Source organism: Indicator indicator, chromosome 29, assembly GCF_027791375.1.
Source record: "Indicator indicator isolate 239-I01 chromosome 29, UM_Iind_1.1, whole genome shotgun sequence".
NCBI classification, from domain to species: domain Eukaryota; kingdom Metazoa; phylum Chordata; class Aves; order Piciformes; family Indicatoridae; genus Indicator; species Indicator indicator.
Window position 1 is genome coordinate 5011824 of NC_072038.1, and position 14014 is coordinate 5025837.

General features: G+C 52.7%; 1 protein-coding gene across 2 annotated transcripts in view; it reads left to right on the plus strand.

The window, feature by feature from the left end:
- Positions 1-9358: 9358 nt before the first annotated feature.
- Positions 9359-14014, plus strand: part of MGAT5B (alpha-1,6-mannosylglycoprotein 6-beta-N-acetylglucosaminyltransferase B) — an 86669-nt gene continuing 82013 nt past the window's right edge. For both annotated transcript variants that reach the window (XM_054393817.1, XM_054393818.1), the window contains exon 1: positions 9359-9426. In XM_054393817.1, coding sequence (XP_054249792.1) covers positions 9359-9426 — 68 coding nt within the window. The remainder of the gene's footprint in view (positions 9427-14014) is intronic.

Below are 14014 nucleotides of genomic sequence, written 5' to 3' on the forward strand. Positions count from 1 at the left end.
GCTTTTCCTGCTCCTTTAACTCAGCTGCTTCTCCCCCTGATTGCCTCTGTCCATCTGCTTTCAACCAAGGTCCTTGAGAGCTGCCTAACTGACTTCAAAGGGAGCAGGACTTGCTTGAAATTAAGTTTTGCATTCCTCTCAGCCTCTGTGAGTGAGTGCCTGGTGACCACAGCTCCAGCTCCTGCAGCAGTTCACATTCTCTGGTTTGTGTATAGGAGAAGAAAGCAAGCAGAAGGAAGAAAGGAAAGAGAGGAGAGGAAGGAAGGAAAAAGAAGAAAAGAAAATGGTGCAGAAAAAAGCCCATTTAGTAATATCTAGTGTGATCAATATTCCTCTGTCTTCATATTCAAATTGTGAATCCTTCTGAGGAGACACAAGTGGAGGTGTCTGGCTGGAGAGAAGTTCATCTCTAAAGCTAATAAAGATTTAGGAGAGTGTAACTGCTTCAAGATTTGATGCTTCAGACTAGGCAAACTTTGAATTTTTAACCCAAGGACCTAGATCCTTGGCACTGGAGATGAATGAGGATGAGGAGGGTTGACACCTTGACATCCTGGAGAGACCTTCCAGTGATGCTGTGTGGGGAATTCCTGGGATGTGGCTCATGCCAGCGGTGTTGCTCTTGGCTTGGTGGTGGTGGAGGACACCAGGGAGGGACATGTTAGACCTGGATTCTGTCTGTCCCCAAAAGCATGAGCAGGGAGTGGAGACAGTGAAGAAGAGTAGGATGGGAAAGAATATATGAGGAGGTGAAGGAAAATGCACAACCTGCAGGATTTGGCTGGTTGTTGGTGCTCTTGAGGGTGGATTTTGGCAGGCCCAGGCTGTGGCTGTGGTGCAGATCTGCCTGGCTTTAGGAGCTCCTCTTTGCCTCTCTCCTAAGCAGGGATGCTGCCCACCCACTGCCCTGTGCATCTGCTCCTGCTGAGCACCCCCTGTCCTGGACCCTGGCTGGTGGGGCATGGCTGGTCCTCTCCTCTCACAGCCTCTGTTGGCTTGGCCAGATCCATCCTGTGGCATGAGGCTGGAGGAGGCAGCAATACCTTTCTCTGCTGGCCATTTTCTCCTTTCTCTGCTGCCCCTGCTGGGGTGGAGGGGCAGGAAGCCATCCTGAAGACAAGGCACCACCAGAGCAAAGCAAACAAAGCAGCTAACTGCTGCTGCTTATTCACCAGGTTGGTTACTGAGTGGGAGCTGGAGGAGGAGGCTGCAATCCTCCATGGGCCTCACATACAGGCAAGGAGTGGGCCCCTCAGTGTCAGGGACTGGGAAGCATCCCAGGGGATTAGATATTCTCTTCCCAACTAGAGCTGTGCCTGGGAAGCACGAGCCCTGCCAGGCTTCTGCCTGTGGTCCAGGCAGCAGAAGCAGCCCAGGGTGGGGTGACAGTCACTCTGTTTTCAGCCCAGACTAAAGCACCCTGCTGCAGATGGGAACCACACAGAATCACACAGAATGGTCTGGGCCAGAAGGGACCTCCAAAGGTCATCCAGTCCAACCCCCTCTGCAGTCAGCAGGGACATCCTCAACGAGATCAGGCTGCCCAGAGCCCTGTCGAGCCTCACCTTGAATATCTCCAGGGATGGGGCCCAAACCACCTCCCTGGGCAACCTGTTCCAGTGTTCCACCACCCTTGTGATGCAGAACCTGTGGAGGATGGGATCTTGCTCCAGGCACTCTGAAGGAGAAGGTGGCCCAGCCTGAATGAAGGTGAGCAAAGCACAGCACCCCCTTTCCCCCCCTTTCCCCCCTTTTTTCCCCCCTTTTTTCCCCCCCTTTTTTCCCCCCTTTTTTCCCCCCTTTTTTCCCCCCTTTTTTCCCCCTTTTTCCCCCCCTTTTTTTTCCCCCCTTTTTTTCCCCCCTTTTTCCCCCCTTTTTTTCCCCCCTTTTTTTTCCCCCCTTTTTCCCCCCTTTTTTCCCCCCTTTTTTCCCCCCTTTTTTTTCCCCCCTTTTTTTCCCCCCTTTTTTCCCCCCTTTTTTCCCCCCTTTTTTCCCCCCTTTTTTCCCCCCTTTTTTTTCCCCCCTTTTTTTTTCCCCCCCCCTTTTTTCCCCCCCTTTTTTTCCCCCCTTTTTTTCCCCCCTTTTTTTTCCCCCCTTTTTTTCCCCCCTTTTTTTTTCCCCCCCTTTTTTTCCCCCCTTTTTTTTTCCCCCCTTTTTTTCCCCCCTCTTTTTTTCCCCCCTTTTTTTCCCCCCTTTTTTTTCCCCCCTTTTTTTTCCCCCCTTTTTTTTCCCCCCTTTTTTTTCCCCCCTTTTTTTTTCCCCCCTTTTTTTTCCCCCCTTTTTTTCCCCCCTTTTTTTCCCCCCTTTTTTTCCCCCTTTTTTTTTCCCCCCTTTTTTCCCCCCTTTTTTCCCCCCCTTTTTTTCCCCCCTTTTTTCCCCCTTTTTTCCCCCCTTTTTTCCCCCCTTTTTTCCCCCCTTTTTCCCCCCCCTTTTTTCCCCCCCCTTTTTTCCCCCCCCTTTTTTCCCCCCCCTTTTTTCCCCCCCCTTTTTTCCCCCCTTTTTTCCCCCCCTTTTTTTCCCCCCCTTTTTTCCCCCCTTTTTCCCCCCCTTTTTCCCCCCCTTTTTTCCCCCCTTTTTTTTCCCCCCTTTTTTCCCCCTTTTTTCCCCCCTTTTTTCCCCCCTTTTTTTCCCCCTTTTTTCCCCCCCTTTTTTCCCCCCTTTTTTCCCCCCTTTTTTCCCCCCCTTTTTCCCCCCCTTTTTCCCCCCTTTTTTCCCCCCCTTTTTCCCCCCCTTTTTTCCCCCCTTTTTTCCCCCCTTTTTTCCCCCCTTTTTTCCCCCCTTTTTTCCCCCTTTTTTCCCCCTTTTTTCCCCCTTTTTTCTCCCCCTTTTTTTCTCCCCTTTTTTCTCCCCTTTTTTCCCCCCTTTTTTCCCCCCTTTTTTCCCCCCTTTTTTCCCCCCTTTTTTCCCCCCTTTTTTCCCCCCTTTTTTCCCCCCTTATTTCCCCCCTTTTTTCCCCCCTTTTTTCCCCCCTTTTTCCCCCCTTTTTTCCCCCCCTTTTTTCCCCCCTTTTTTCCCCCCCTTTTTTCCCCCCCTTTTTTCCCCCCTTTTTTTCCCCCCCTTTTTTCCCCCCCTTTTTTCCCCCCCTTTTTTCCCCCATTTTTTCCCCCATTTTTTCCCCCCTTTCCCCCTTTTCCCCCTTTTCCCCTTTCCCGCTGGGAGGGACAGAACTCAGAGAACCACAGAATGGCTTGAGTTGGAGGTGACCTTCAAGATCATTTCGTTCCAACCCCCCTGCCATGGCCAAGGACACCTCCCACCCATGGGCAGGGACACCTCCCACCCACTCGACCAGCTTGCTCAAAGCCTCATCCAGCCTGGTTTTAAACACTTCCAAGGATGAGGAATTAAATCCCAATCTTTTCTGCTGCTGTGGTTTCACAGTGTTTATATGGGAAGGGAGCACATCAGTGAGGAGGTAAATCATTATGTGCTTATTTTATCAGCAGTAAAGCAAGGCTGCTTTTAATTCCACCATTGTCTGATACATTTCTCTATGATTTTTTTCTTTTCATCCAGACTTTTTTCTTTTTTTCCTTTTTTTTCCCTTTCCCCTAGGTTTCCACTAAAGGAATTGCTTTGTTGTTAAACTCAATTTCACTCTTGACTGGATTGAAATATGCTTATTTCCCTTCTGAAATAATAACAATAACAATACTAGAAATAGAAAAGGATTTGCACTGGTTGTATATGAAAAGTGAGGGTGTTTTGTTGTTTTGTTTTGGTTTTTTTTTTTGTCTTCATGTAGCCTATCAGGTTGAAATGTCTGAGGGTTTCAGAGGTTTATTTTGTAATGCTCTAATTGCAGGATCTCAGCCCACAGCTTGGGGACTTTCCAATTGTTGCTCCAGAGAAGAGCCATGAGGATGATCAGAGGGCTGAAGCTCCTCTCCGATGAGGACAGGCTGAGAGAGTTGGGGTTGTTCAGTCTGGAGAAGAGAAGGCTCCAAGGAGAACTCACTGTGGTTTTCCAGTGTCTGAAGGGGGCTACAAGAAAGCTGGGGAGGGACTTTTTAGGCTGTCAGGGAGTGATAGGACTGCAGGGAATGGAGTAAAACTAGAAATGGGTAGATTCAAATGGGATGCTAGGAAGAAATTCTTCCCCATGAGGGTGGTGAGAGACTGGCACAGGTTGCCCAGGGAGGTGGTGGAAGCCTCATCCCTGGAGGTTTTTGCAGCCAGGCTGGATGTGGCTGTGAGCAACCTGCTGTAGTGTGAGGTGTCCCTGCCCATGGCAGGGGGTTGGAACTGGCTGAGCCTTGGGGTCCCTTCCAACCCTGACAATTCTGTGATTCTGTGATTTATGCATTTGGATACCTCAGGGCAATATTTGATTTCTTGGGTGATTTTTGAAGTCTCTTGTGTGTGGTGATGCCACCAGGTCAGTGAGCTCCTCTTCTCCAGGCTGAGCAGCCCCAACTCTCTCAGCCTGTCCTCACAGGAGAGGTGCTCCAGCCCTCTGATCATCTTGGTGGCCCCCTCTGGACCCTCTCCAACAGATCCACGATGCTCTTTCCCTTGGGAGCTGTGGTTCAACATCCCCTCCTCATTCTCCTCTGATGCTCTCATTTACCCTGGCCTTGGTCCCCTCTTTGTTTCCTCTTCCCTGCCTGGGCTGGAGCTGGGCAGGGCTGCCCACTGTGTTCCCTGAGGAGTCAGGAGTCCTTCCCAGGGGAACTGCAGCCCTGTTAGTGCACTGCAGCAATTCAAACACACCTCCCTAGCCCTCTGCACAGCTCTCCCTCTCTCTTTAATTTTTAATTGCTGCTCTTGTTTCCCCTGACATCTCCCTTTGCAGCAGGGCAGCCAGGGAACCTTTCTGACCAATAAAGCTGGTTCAGGCTTTCCTTTTAGCTTCTGTGTTTTCCTCTTGCTGAAGGCAGGGACATTGCTGGTTTTAACTAACACAGTAAGAAAAATAATCTAATTTCTGTTTCCAGGTGGAGAAAGGGAAATTCACCCTCTGCTCTCAAAGCACACAATCCTGCTGGGAGCTGTGGAGAGATTCTTACCTCTATTATTTTCCTTTGCTGTAAGTGAATTAGCAGCTAATGGGAGTGGAAATGCAAGGTGCTGACAGGCTCCCAAGGACAGGAGCTTCCCAAATTCCCTGTGCAAGGCCATGCTGACAGTGATCTGTGCTAATTTGAGCTGTAGAATCCCATGTCCTACACCTGACCTGGCTGTGCCACTCCAGCATGTACCCAGGAGCAGTGTCCTGAGCTGTGCTACCAGCAGAGCTGGGCTCCAAGCTGCTATCCCAGGGGAGGAGTGGGCAGAGATCAGCATCTCCAATGAGGACAGGCTGAAAGAGCTGGGGCTGTTCAGTCTGGAGAAGAGAAGGCTCCAAGAAGGCCTTACTGTGGCCTTCCAGTATCTGAAGGGGGCTACAAGAAAGCTGGGGAGGGACTTTTTAGGGTGTCAGGTAATGGTAGGACTGGGGGGAATGGAGCAAAACTAGAAATGGGTAGATTCAGATTGGGTGTTAGGAAGAAATTCTTCCCCAGGAGGGTGGTGAGACACTGGCACAGGTTGCCCAGGGAGGTGGTGGAAGCCTCATCCCTGGAGGTTTTTGCAGCCAGGCTGGATGTGGCTGTGAGCAACCTGCTGTAGTGTGAGGTGTCCCTGCCCATGGCAGGGGGGTTGGAACTGGATGATCCCTTCCAGCCCTAACAATTCTATGATCTGTCTGGCCTTATGCTGCAGCCCACTGAGCCCTCAGCCATGCAGACAGCCCCAAGGAGCAGAGACTGGCCCAAGGGGCCATCATGGTAGGGCAAACAGCCACTGGGGTAGTGCCAGGTGCCCTCTTGGAGCTGTCTTCTAGCTGGGCAGCACTCATCTTCTGGAGGCTGTAGTCATAAACCAGGGGAGGAGTCTTCAACATCTGCAGCTTCAGCACTCTGGCAGCAGCAAGACCATCTGTGCCACTTGCTGCTGGAGCTGGCCCATCAGCCACAGTGCCTCCCACTTCCTCTAGGTCCTTTTCATCAATCTTGGAGATGCATGTGGCTCCTGGGCTCCCTGTGTGCGGGGAGGGACACTGCTGTCCCCTCCCTTCTCTTTACCTGGTGCCCTCTCCAAACACAACATATGAGCAAATTCAGGGCTGGGTTTGCCACCCCTGGGCAGCAGGGCTGCCTGCATGGGCATGGCAGCCCCAGTGTGGTGGCACAGGCAGCTCTGTGCCAGTGGAGCAGTTGGTGATGCTTGCTGGCACGAGAGATTGGGACCAGGCTCAAAGCCTTCCTGCCCTGTTGCTACTGAGATGGACAGAGGCAGGAACACAGTAACTGAGGCTGAGCCAGAGATGGAGCTAAGCTGTTTTATATCAATAAAGAGCAGCCTGTACCCAGCAGTGCTGCTGGAGGGGGACAGAGAAGCTGCTGTGACTAAGTGATCTTCTGCCCAAAGATTTTGGGCATGGCAGCTCCTGCAATCAAATTGTGTTTCTTATCTCAAGGGCAAAACTGTGTGTGAGGAGAACTTGAGAAAGTAGCTTGTCAGAGCACATTACAACTGGGTGCTTTGCTGTGATTCTCCTCCTCTGTCATCATTACTTCTCCAGGAAATGCAGGAGCTTGAGGCTCAAGAGGAGGCTCCAAGACAAAACATGGGCAGAGTCTGAGCCCCAGGCTTTGGAAAGCATTGAGGGGAAGGGTCCTGAGCTGGTGTGAAGGCTCCTCCCTGGTCCCTTCTTCTCCTTAATGACCCTCACCCCTAAGTCTTACAAAATTAACATGCTGTGCCTTGCCCTTTCCTGCCTTTTTCCTGCTGGGAATCTGCTACCACTGGCCTCAGGCAAGAACTGCTGTTTGGTATGGCCCAGAACTTGTGGGATGCACAGAGGGACTTCAGCCCTTTCCTTACAAAGGGGGCAGGGTGTCCCACCCCAAGGCAAAATTCACCCCATGCTGGAACTCTTGTTCCTCTGCACTCTGTGCTTCATTATGGGATGCTCTGCTTTCCTCCCAGCCTCTTGGGAAGGCACAGCCTGCTCCTGGCATGTGGGAGGCAGTGATTTGGCTGCTCCATTGACCACTTCATGCTGTTTATGTGCATTGGGAAGGGAGCTGCTCTCAGAACAAAAGGCTCTGCCTCTGGCTGCTTTTGAGAGCAGCAAGTGGGGAAACATCAGGCTTTAAGGTGGCTTCACAGCTCGGGTGGGGAGTAAGGGTCTCCTGGAAGAGGAGCTGGGAATGGAGGGAGCAGGCACGAGCAAGGAGAGCCCAGGTGGCAGGATCCCCACAGCACCTTCATTAGACTGCTGCTTCCCTCCTTGCCCAAAGGCCAAGCTAAGAACACCAGGTGGCTTTGCCAGAGGAAGGAAGAAACACCAGAAAACTCCTAGCTGCAAGCACTTAGCACCCCAGCTGGAGCTGTCTGTCTGTCCAGCCCTGTGGTCATGCCCACAAGGTCCCCAAGGGACGAGCTTTGGGGAGGGCTGTCCTTGCCAGGGTGTTAGGCTGCCTGTGTTGAGGATCAGAGAGAGGTGACCTGAGGGTTTGAATGTGGTTTGATGGCTGCTTCTGAGCCACACTTTCCGCACACCCTCATCCTCTGTGTCCACCTGCCTCAGCCTCATGTAGCAACGACTCCTGCCCAAGACATGTGTAGCTGAACACAAAATCCTTTTGTTTATGAAGACCTCAAGGCCATGGGCTTTCTTCTCCCTTCTCCTTGGCAAAAAGAAAAAAAAAAAAAAAAAAGGTGCTGTTTCATGGCCAGAAAGTGCTGTTTTGTGGAAAATTTCCAGCTGTCTTTGGTCTCTCAGCTCTCCTGTGGTTGATGCTGTTGCAGCATATGCTACCTGGAGCTCTGCTGACCAAAGCTACACCTGGTTTACATCAGGGAGGAGGAAGAAGAGTGAGTTGCATGGGATCCCTATGGAAATGGGAATTATACTATCACAACAGCCACATTATGGCATTTGCTCTTCATCAGCCTCATGGGAAAGCTCTGGGATTAGTTTATAATGGGGGCTGGTTGGCTGCTTGGTGCTGGGAGGGTGATGTCATTGCACAGCACCTGTGGAGCAGGTGGTTGAGTCATGCCTCACCTGGGAAGCAATCAGGATGTGGAGAAGGGTTGGGAAAGATCATGGGAAGAGAGTGTCCCCAAGAGGGGGAAGGCAAAGGGGCAGCTTTCCCCCAGGGTTACCCTTTGCTTTATGGTGACCATGGTGGCATCAGGTGCAGAGAGGGATGGTCAGGCATGGATCCAGCATGGCATGAAGGAGCCTTGTTTGCACCACAGCCCCACAGACCAGAGCCCAGGGATGACAGACTCCTTCCAGCTCTGTAGTTTTGGGCTCACCCCATGGGCATCGAATCCCCTCCCTCACCACTGGTGGGGTGTACCCATGCCAGCTGGGCACCCTCAAGCTGGAGACAGGGTGCTCCTGGGTTCTGTGCACATTCAGTTCCTTTAAGTGCCAAGCTTTGAGAGGCTTTTTGTGCCTGTCCCCTTTCACACTGAGCTGGAAATACCTCTGCTGAGCTCAGCAGCTGCTCCTCCTGCCTCAGCTCTCATGGACCCTTTCTGTCTTCCCAAGGACACTTCCCTGCCTCCCTGCCCCTGCACGCCACTCTGGTCCTCTCGGCAGCAGCCAGGGGTGCCTGAGGATGTGGTGGGCTGTGACTATGACCCCTCCCTGCCGAGAGACAGCTGGCTGATGGGGAAGGAAAGCAGGCTGGTGCTGCCAGAGCCAGACTGCAGACCTCACCTTTTCCCTGGAAGCCAGGTTTGTCCCGCTCTTCACACCTCGCCAAAGCACACAGCACCCTCGGGGGTGCTGGAGGGGTTGCAGAGTGATTTGACCCTCTCCATTTTCCCAACCAAGGACCACCTCAGCTCCTAAAGTGCCCAGTCCAGGAGCTGTCCTCCACTCCGGGATGCAGCCACCCTCCCAGCCGCAAAACATCCATCCCGCCCCCAAAATACCTCCGTTCCCCTGGGATCTGCCAGCACACCCTCACGCAGGGGAATGCCCCCAGGAGTCCCCCTCCCCTATTTCCGAGCCGTGCTGCCGCTAGATGGCACGAAGCGCCCGGCGCAGGCTCCGCGGGGCCGTGCGGGGCGGAGCTGCCATCCGCGGGGCTGCGCGGAGCTGAACGGAGCGGGGAGCCCCGCACCGGGCTGCGCGGGAGCGGAGCTGAGCCGGCAATGGGCTGGGCAGGCAGCGGGTAGGGCCAGGGCGGGCGGGGAGGTGCGGAGCAACCCGCACCCCGCTCCGCTCCGCACCCCACCATGAGCCCCCGCTGAGCCCCGCTCGCTGCCTCGCTCGCTGGGTCGGAGGGTGGGTGGGGGGGTGTGTGCGGGGGTCGCCCTCTCCCCGCTCCCCCCCTGGCAACTTTGAACGATGCTCACAGTCAACGCGGATGGGAAGATAATGGTCAGAAGATGCCTCGTCACCTTGAGACCCTTTAGGTAAAGTTGGTGATGTCTTGGCCCTGCTCCCACTGCCCCCTGCCCTGCGCTGGTCCTGCAGGGTGGGAAGCCGTTGTCGGAGCAGATTTTGCGTGGGGGACTGAGGGTTCGCTGTGAGGAGGGGGGTTGAGTGCCGATAAGGATGTCAGGGAGCCAGGCAAGTTTTGTCCGCAGGTCAGTACTGGTCCTGCAGCACTGGCTGACTGGGGGCTCCCAGCTCACTCCCCACGCTGGGAGCTTCTGGGGGTTCGTTCGCTGTTGGCTATTTGATATCTTTCTCGGAGATGGTGGTGCTCGGGGGGTGGGGGGAATCAATTCCTCTGCTTTAAATCTACTGGTGCTGGTGGGCATTTGAAATCGTCCCTGAGCTGGCATCAGGGCTGGGGCTGATACCTGAGCCTGAAAGCCCGCGGTTCCAGCACCCCCTGCCTACCTTCTGCTCCTTTTTTTTTTTTTTCCTTCCCAACTCTCCCCATTTTGACCCCCGTGCATTAGCTTCCCTTCTCCAGCCCTTGCTCTCCGGCTTCCTCATCTCACCGGAGATGTGCTTTGGTTGCTCCCGGGCTGGAGACACATGGGAGATGCCGGCGATTGCTTGGTTGGTCTATAGGGAGAGGGATCGAAAACCCGCGGAAGGCGAAGGTGTCGGATGGTGAAGCATAGGGTGAGGTGAGCCCAGCCCAGCGGTTGCCAGAGCTCCTCGCTGTGTTTGGGAGCCAGGGATCACCGCAGGGATCTACCCGTTGCCTTTTTGCTTAACCCAGGCAACCACAGCTGGGGGGAAGGACGGGTTGTGCTTCCCTCGGCTTCGGGGATGTCGTCTGCTTCTCCCCGGGAGCTGTCTGGCTCTGCACTGCTGCCCTGGAGGGATTCCCGCTGCTGGATCCCGCGGCGGTGCCTATGGGCTGAAGAACGTGGTCAAGGGGCTGTCGGTGGAGCAGAGGTGTGAGCGTCCCCACGGCTCGGGCTTGCTCTTGAACGTAGGGTGGAGATGGCTGTGAGAGAAATGGGAAGGACACAGGCACCCCGGGGTATGCTCTTTGCTTGGCTATTTGCTTTCTTAAGGGGGTTTGAAGTCCGTAGTAAGGAGGTGACTGACCTGAGCATCCCTGTGCATCACCCCTGGGGCAGGGGAAGCTCATCTTTAGCAGTGACATGGGATTGGGCTGGAGGAGAACAGGGAGTGAGTCACAGATGAGGAGGATGTGTGTGGATGAGGGGTCTGTGATGGCAGAGGAGCACCAGGCTGGAGGGTCCCTGGTGCTGGGAGCAGAGCACCTGCTCTTGTCTGCATGCACTGGGCCGGCTTCTGCTCTCAAACCTGTGCAGACCAGCATGGGTGTCACTGGAACCAGTGGGGTTACCCAGTTGTTAACCAGTCAGGTTTTCCCTAAGAGGAGCAATTCTTGAGGTGCTCTCTGTTGTCCCACAGTGTCCAGCTCTGCACCTCCTCCATATTTGGTGTCATGCAGAGTGTGACCCTTCCAGTCATGATCCTGTGTCACCTTGCTCCTAGTCCAGCATGGACAAGTGCCCACTGCCCTGTTCCAGTCATAACCTGGTGCACGGAAGTACTGCTCCCCTAAAATCAGCACCCCACATTCTTAGCTGATATGAATCAAGGGTGACCTATAGGAGAGGGAGAAGATCCTGGCAGTCAGGATGGGTCCTGTAAACCAGGTGCTGGTTGCTGGCTGGGCAAAGCCTCTCTGCCCTTGGGCAGCCCATGGTGTGATTCCCTGCCTGATGCAGGCTCCCAGCAGTGGTGCCATCAGCAAACAGCCACCAGGAAACCTGGCCCCTCGCACCAAAACATTTCATTAGCCACACTCCAGGCGTGCTGAGCAGAGCAGTGCAAAGCCCTCAGCTGGGAAAGTGCCTGCAGCAACTGGAAAGGGAAGGGAGAGAAAATCAGTGGGGCAACCATTTGTCGAATTGTCCGAGGATGGCTCTGACTTCATCTCAAAAGGGAAGGATGTTTGTGACAGTGCTGGATTTGGGCAAGGATTCACCGTGGAGTCCTGGCCCAGCTCACCCAGCTCTTGGCTTTGTAGAACATGGGAGTTCAGGCAAGTTTGCCAGCTGGAAACCAGAGCCTGGCTTTGTGTGTGTCTGTCTCATTGGCCAGTAAGAGAATTCCCTCTGGTCCCCTCTGTGGAGGACGATTCCTGCGGCTGAGCATCATTTCGGCAGCGCTGTGACGGTGTCAGGCTCTGAGCAGAACAAGGCTTGCAGGAGAGGGAGCATATTTTATTAGCCTGACTGCTGCTCTGTTAGAAACCATGGCTGAGCTTTGGAGCTCAGGAGGCTTGAGTCCTGGAAACTTGCTACCTGTCTCTGCAGCCCCTGGTTTCCTTCTGCACCTGTGTAATGTTCTCCCTCTGGGTCCCAGCTGGGTGATGCAGCACTGTGGGCAGAGAGTCCCAATGGCACAGCCCTGTCCCTTGGATGCTGCTGGACTTCCTCCCCCTCTTACCTCCAAACCCAGACCCTCCTGGCAGCATCCAGCTTTCAGTCCCATGGGCCAAAATCTGCAATACTGGGGTGTCACTTTCAATTTTCACTCAAGACTCAGAAAAATTGGCTTCCCTCTCTTTTGGGCACCAAGCCAGAACCCAGAACTGTGAACATTTTAGTTTGAGGAGGGTGTGGAGAGTGACTTGGCACCAGAACAGTGGCTGGGTGATGAGTTGAACGTGATGTAGGGTGACAGGCAAAGCCAGCATGCAGAGTGGATGTTACTTGGGCGTTAAAGCTCCATGGTCTTGCTAGACTTAATTTTGGGGGTAGAGGACCCAGTGCATTTGGTGGGCAGCTTTGAAGATTTGGCATCTGGTATGTTTTACCTGCTCCACACTATTTTCTGCATAAGGAGTTTCTGCTCAGTTAAGGCTGGGCCAAGCGTTTTTATTCACCTGGACAAGATCAGCACAACATAAAAGGAGATGAGGTGCTCAGGCTGAGAGTTCATCCCTGAAGCCTCCAAGCACCCTGGTGCACAGCTGCTGGGCTGGATTCACTTCTCTCTTAAGCACAGCAATTCCAATTAGGCTCTGATCCCACCCCTCCCGACCCCCCTTTTTTTTTTTTTTTTTTTTTAAGAGAAAAAGTATCCTGCATCTCTCTGCTCTCTCTGTAATCTAGTCAAAATGAAACAGATCTTGTCTCCTAAGGAGATCTTTCCTTCCTCCTTTTTTTCTCTTTCCTTCCTCCTTTTTTTCTCTTTCCTTCCTCCTTTTTTTCTCTTTCCTTCCTCCTTTTTTTCTCTTTCCTTCCTCCTTTTTTTCTCTTTCCTTCCTCCTTTTTTTCTCTTTCCTTCCTCCTTTTTTTCTCTTTCCTTCCTCCTTTTTTTCTCTTTCCTTCCTCCTTTTTTTCTCTTTCCTTCCTCCTTTTTTTCTCTTTCCTTCCTCCTTTTTTTCTCTTTCCTTCCTCCTTTTTTTCTCTTTCCTTCCTCCTTTTTTTCTCTTTCCTTCCTCCTTTTTTTCTTTCCTTCCTCCTTTTTTTCTCTTTCCTTCCTCCTTTTTTTCTCTTTCCTTCCTCCTTTTTTTCTCTTTCCTTCCTCCTTTTTTTCTCTTTCCTTCCTCCTTTTTTCTCTTTCCTTCCTCCTTTTTTTCTCTTTCCTTCCTCCTTTTTTTCTCTTTCCTTCCTCCTTTTTTTCTCTTTCCTTCCTCCTTTTTTTCTCTTTCCTTCCTCCTTTTTTTCTCTTTCCTTCCTCCTTTTTTTCTCTTTCCTTCCTCCTTTTTTTCTCTTTCCTTCCTCCTTTTTTCTCTTTCCTTCCTCCTTTTTTTCTCTTTCCTTCCTCCTTTTTTCTCTTTCCTTCCTCCTTTTTTTCTCTTTCCTTCCTCCTTTTTTTCTCTTTCCTTCCTCCTTTTTTTCTTTTCCTCTCTCCCTCCCTTCCTCCTTTCCTCTCTCCCTCCCTTCCTCTCTCCCTCCCTTCTTCCTTTCCTCTCTCCCTCCCTTCCTCCTTCCCTCCCTTCTCTTTGCTTCCTTCATCCTTTTTCTCTTTCTGCTGGGTGTTTAACCATCCCTGCTTGCCAGAGTATAATTATGAAGATTAAATTGCATAAACAAGGTCTTGCATAATGATAAAGATGTTGTCAATAGGAAGGGTGAGAACCAAGAGCAGGATCAGGCCTGATTATTTCATTAGGTGATGCTTTGATAAGGTGCCCCTTGGGGAAGGGGGCAGCTGGCAGCAGGATGGGTTTTGTACCATGACATGCTCCCTGGGCATGGGACTTGGCTTGCCTTTGACCTTCTCCTCCTTTGGCTTGTGCCTTCTCCACTGTGCTGTTGTCCTCTCCTGTCAGGGAGGTGCCACAGCAGACAGTGTGCCCCTCCTCCTGCTCTAAGGACAAATTCAGCCCTCTAAGGCCAAGCTGGGTGCTGCAGTCCCCTCTGCTGTGCTCCTGAGAGCCTCTTCCAGACCCAGTGCTGTGTGGCTGGGCACAGGGTGTGATAATAGGAATGGATTAATGTCCCCAGATCACCCTCTCCCCAAGCAGCTTATTGGGACATCACATCGCTTCACAGCATCAGGGATGCTCTGCTGCCTCTGCAATCACCTCCCTGCTGGAGCTGGACCACA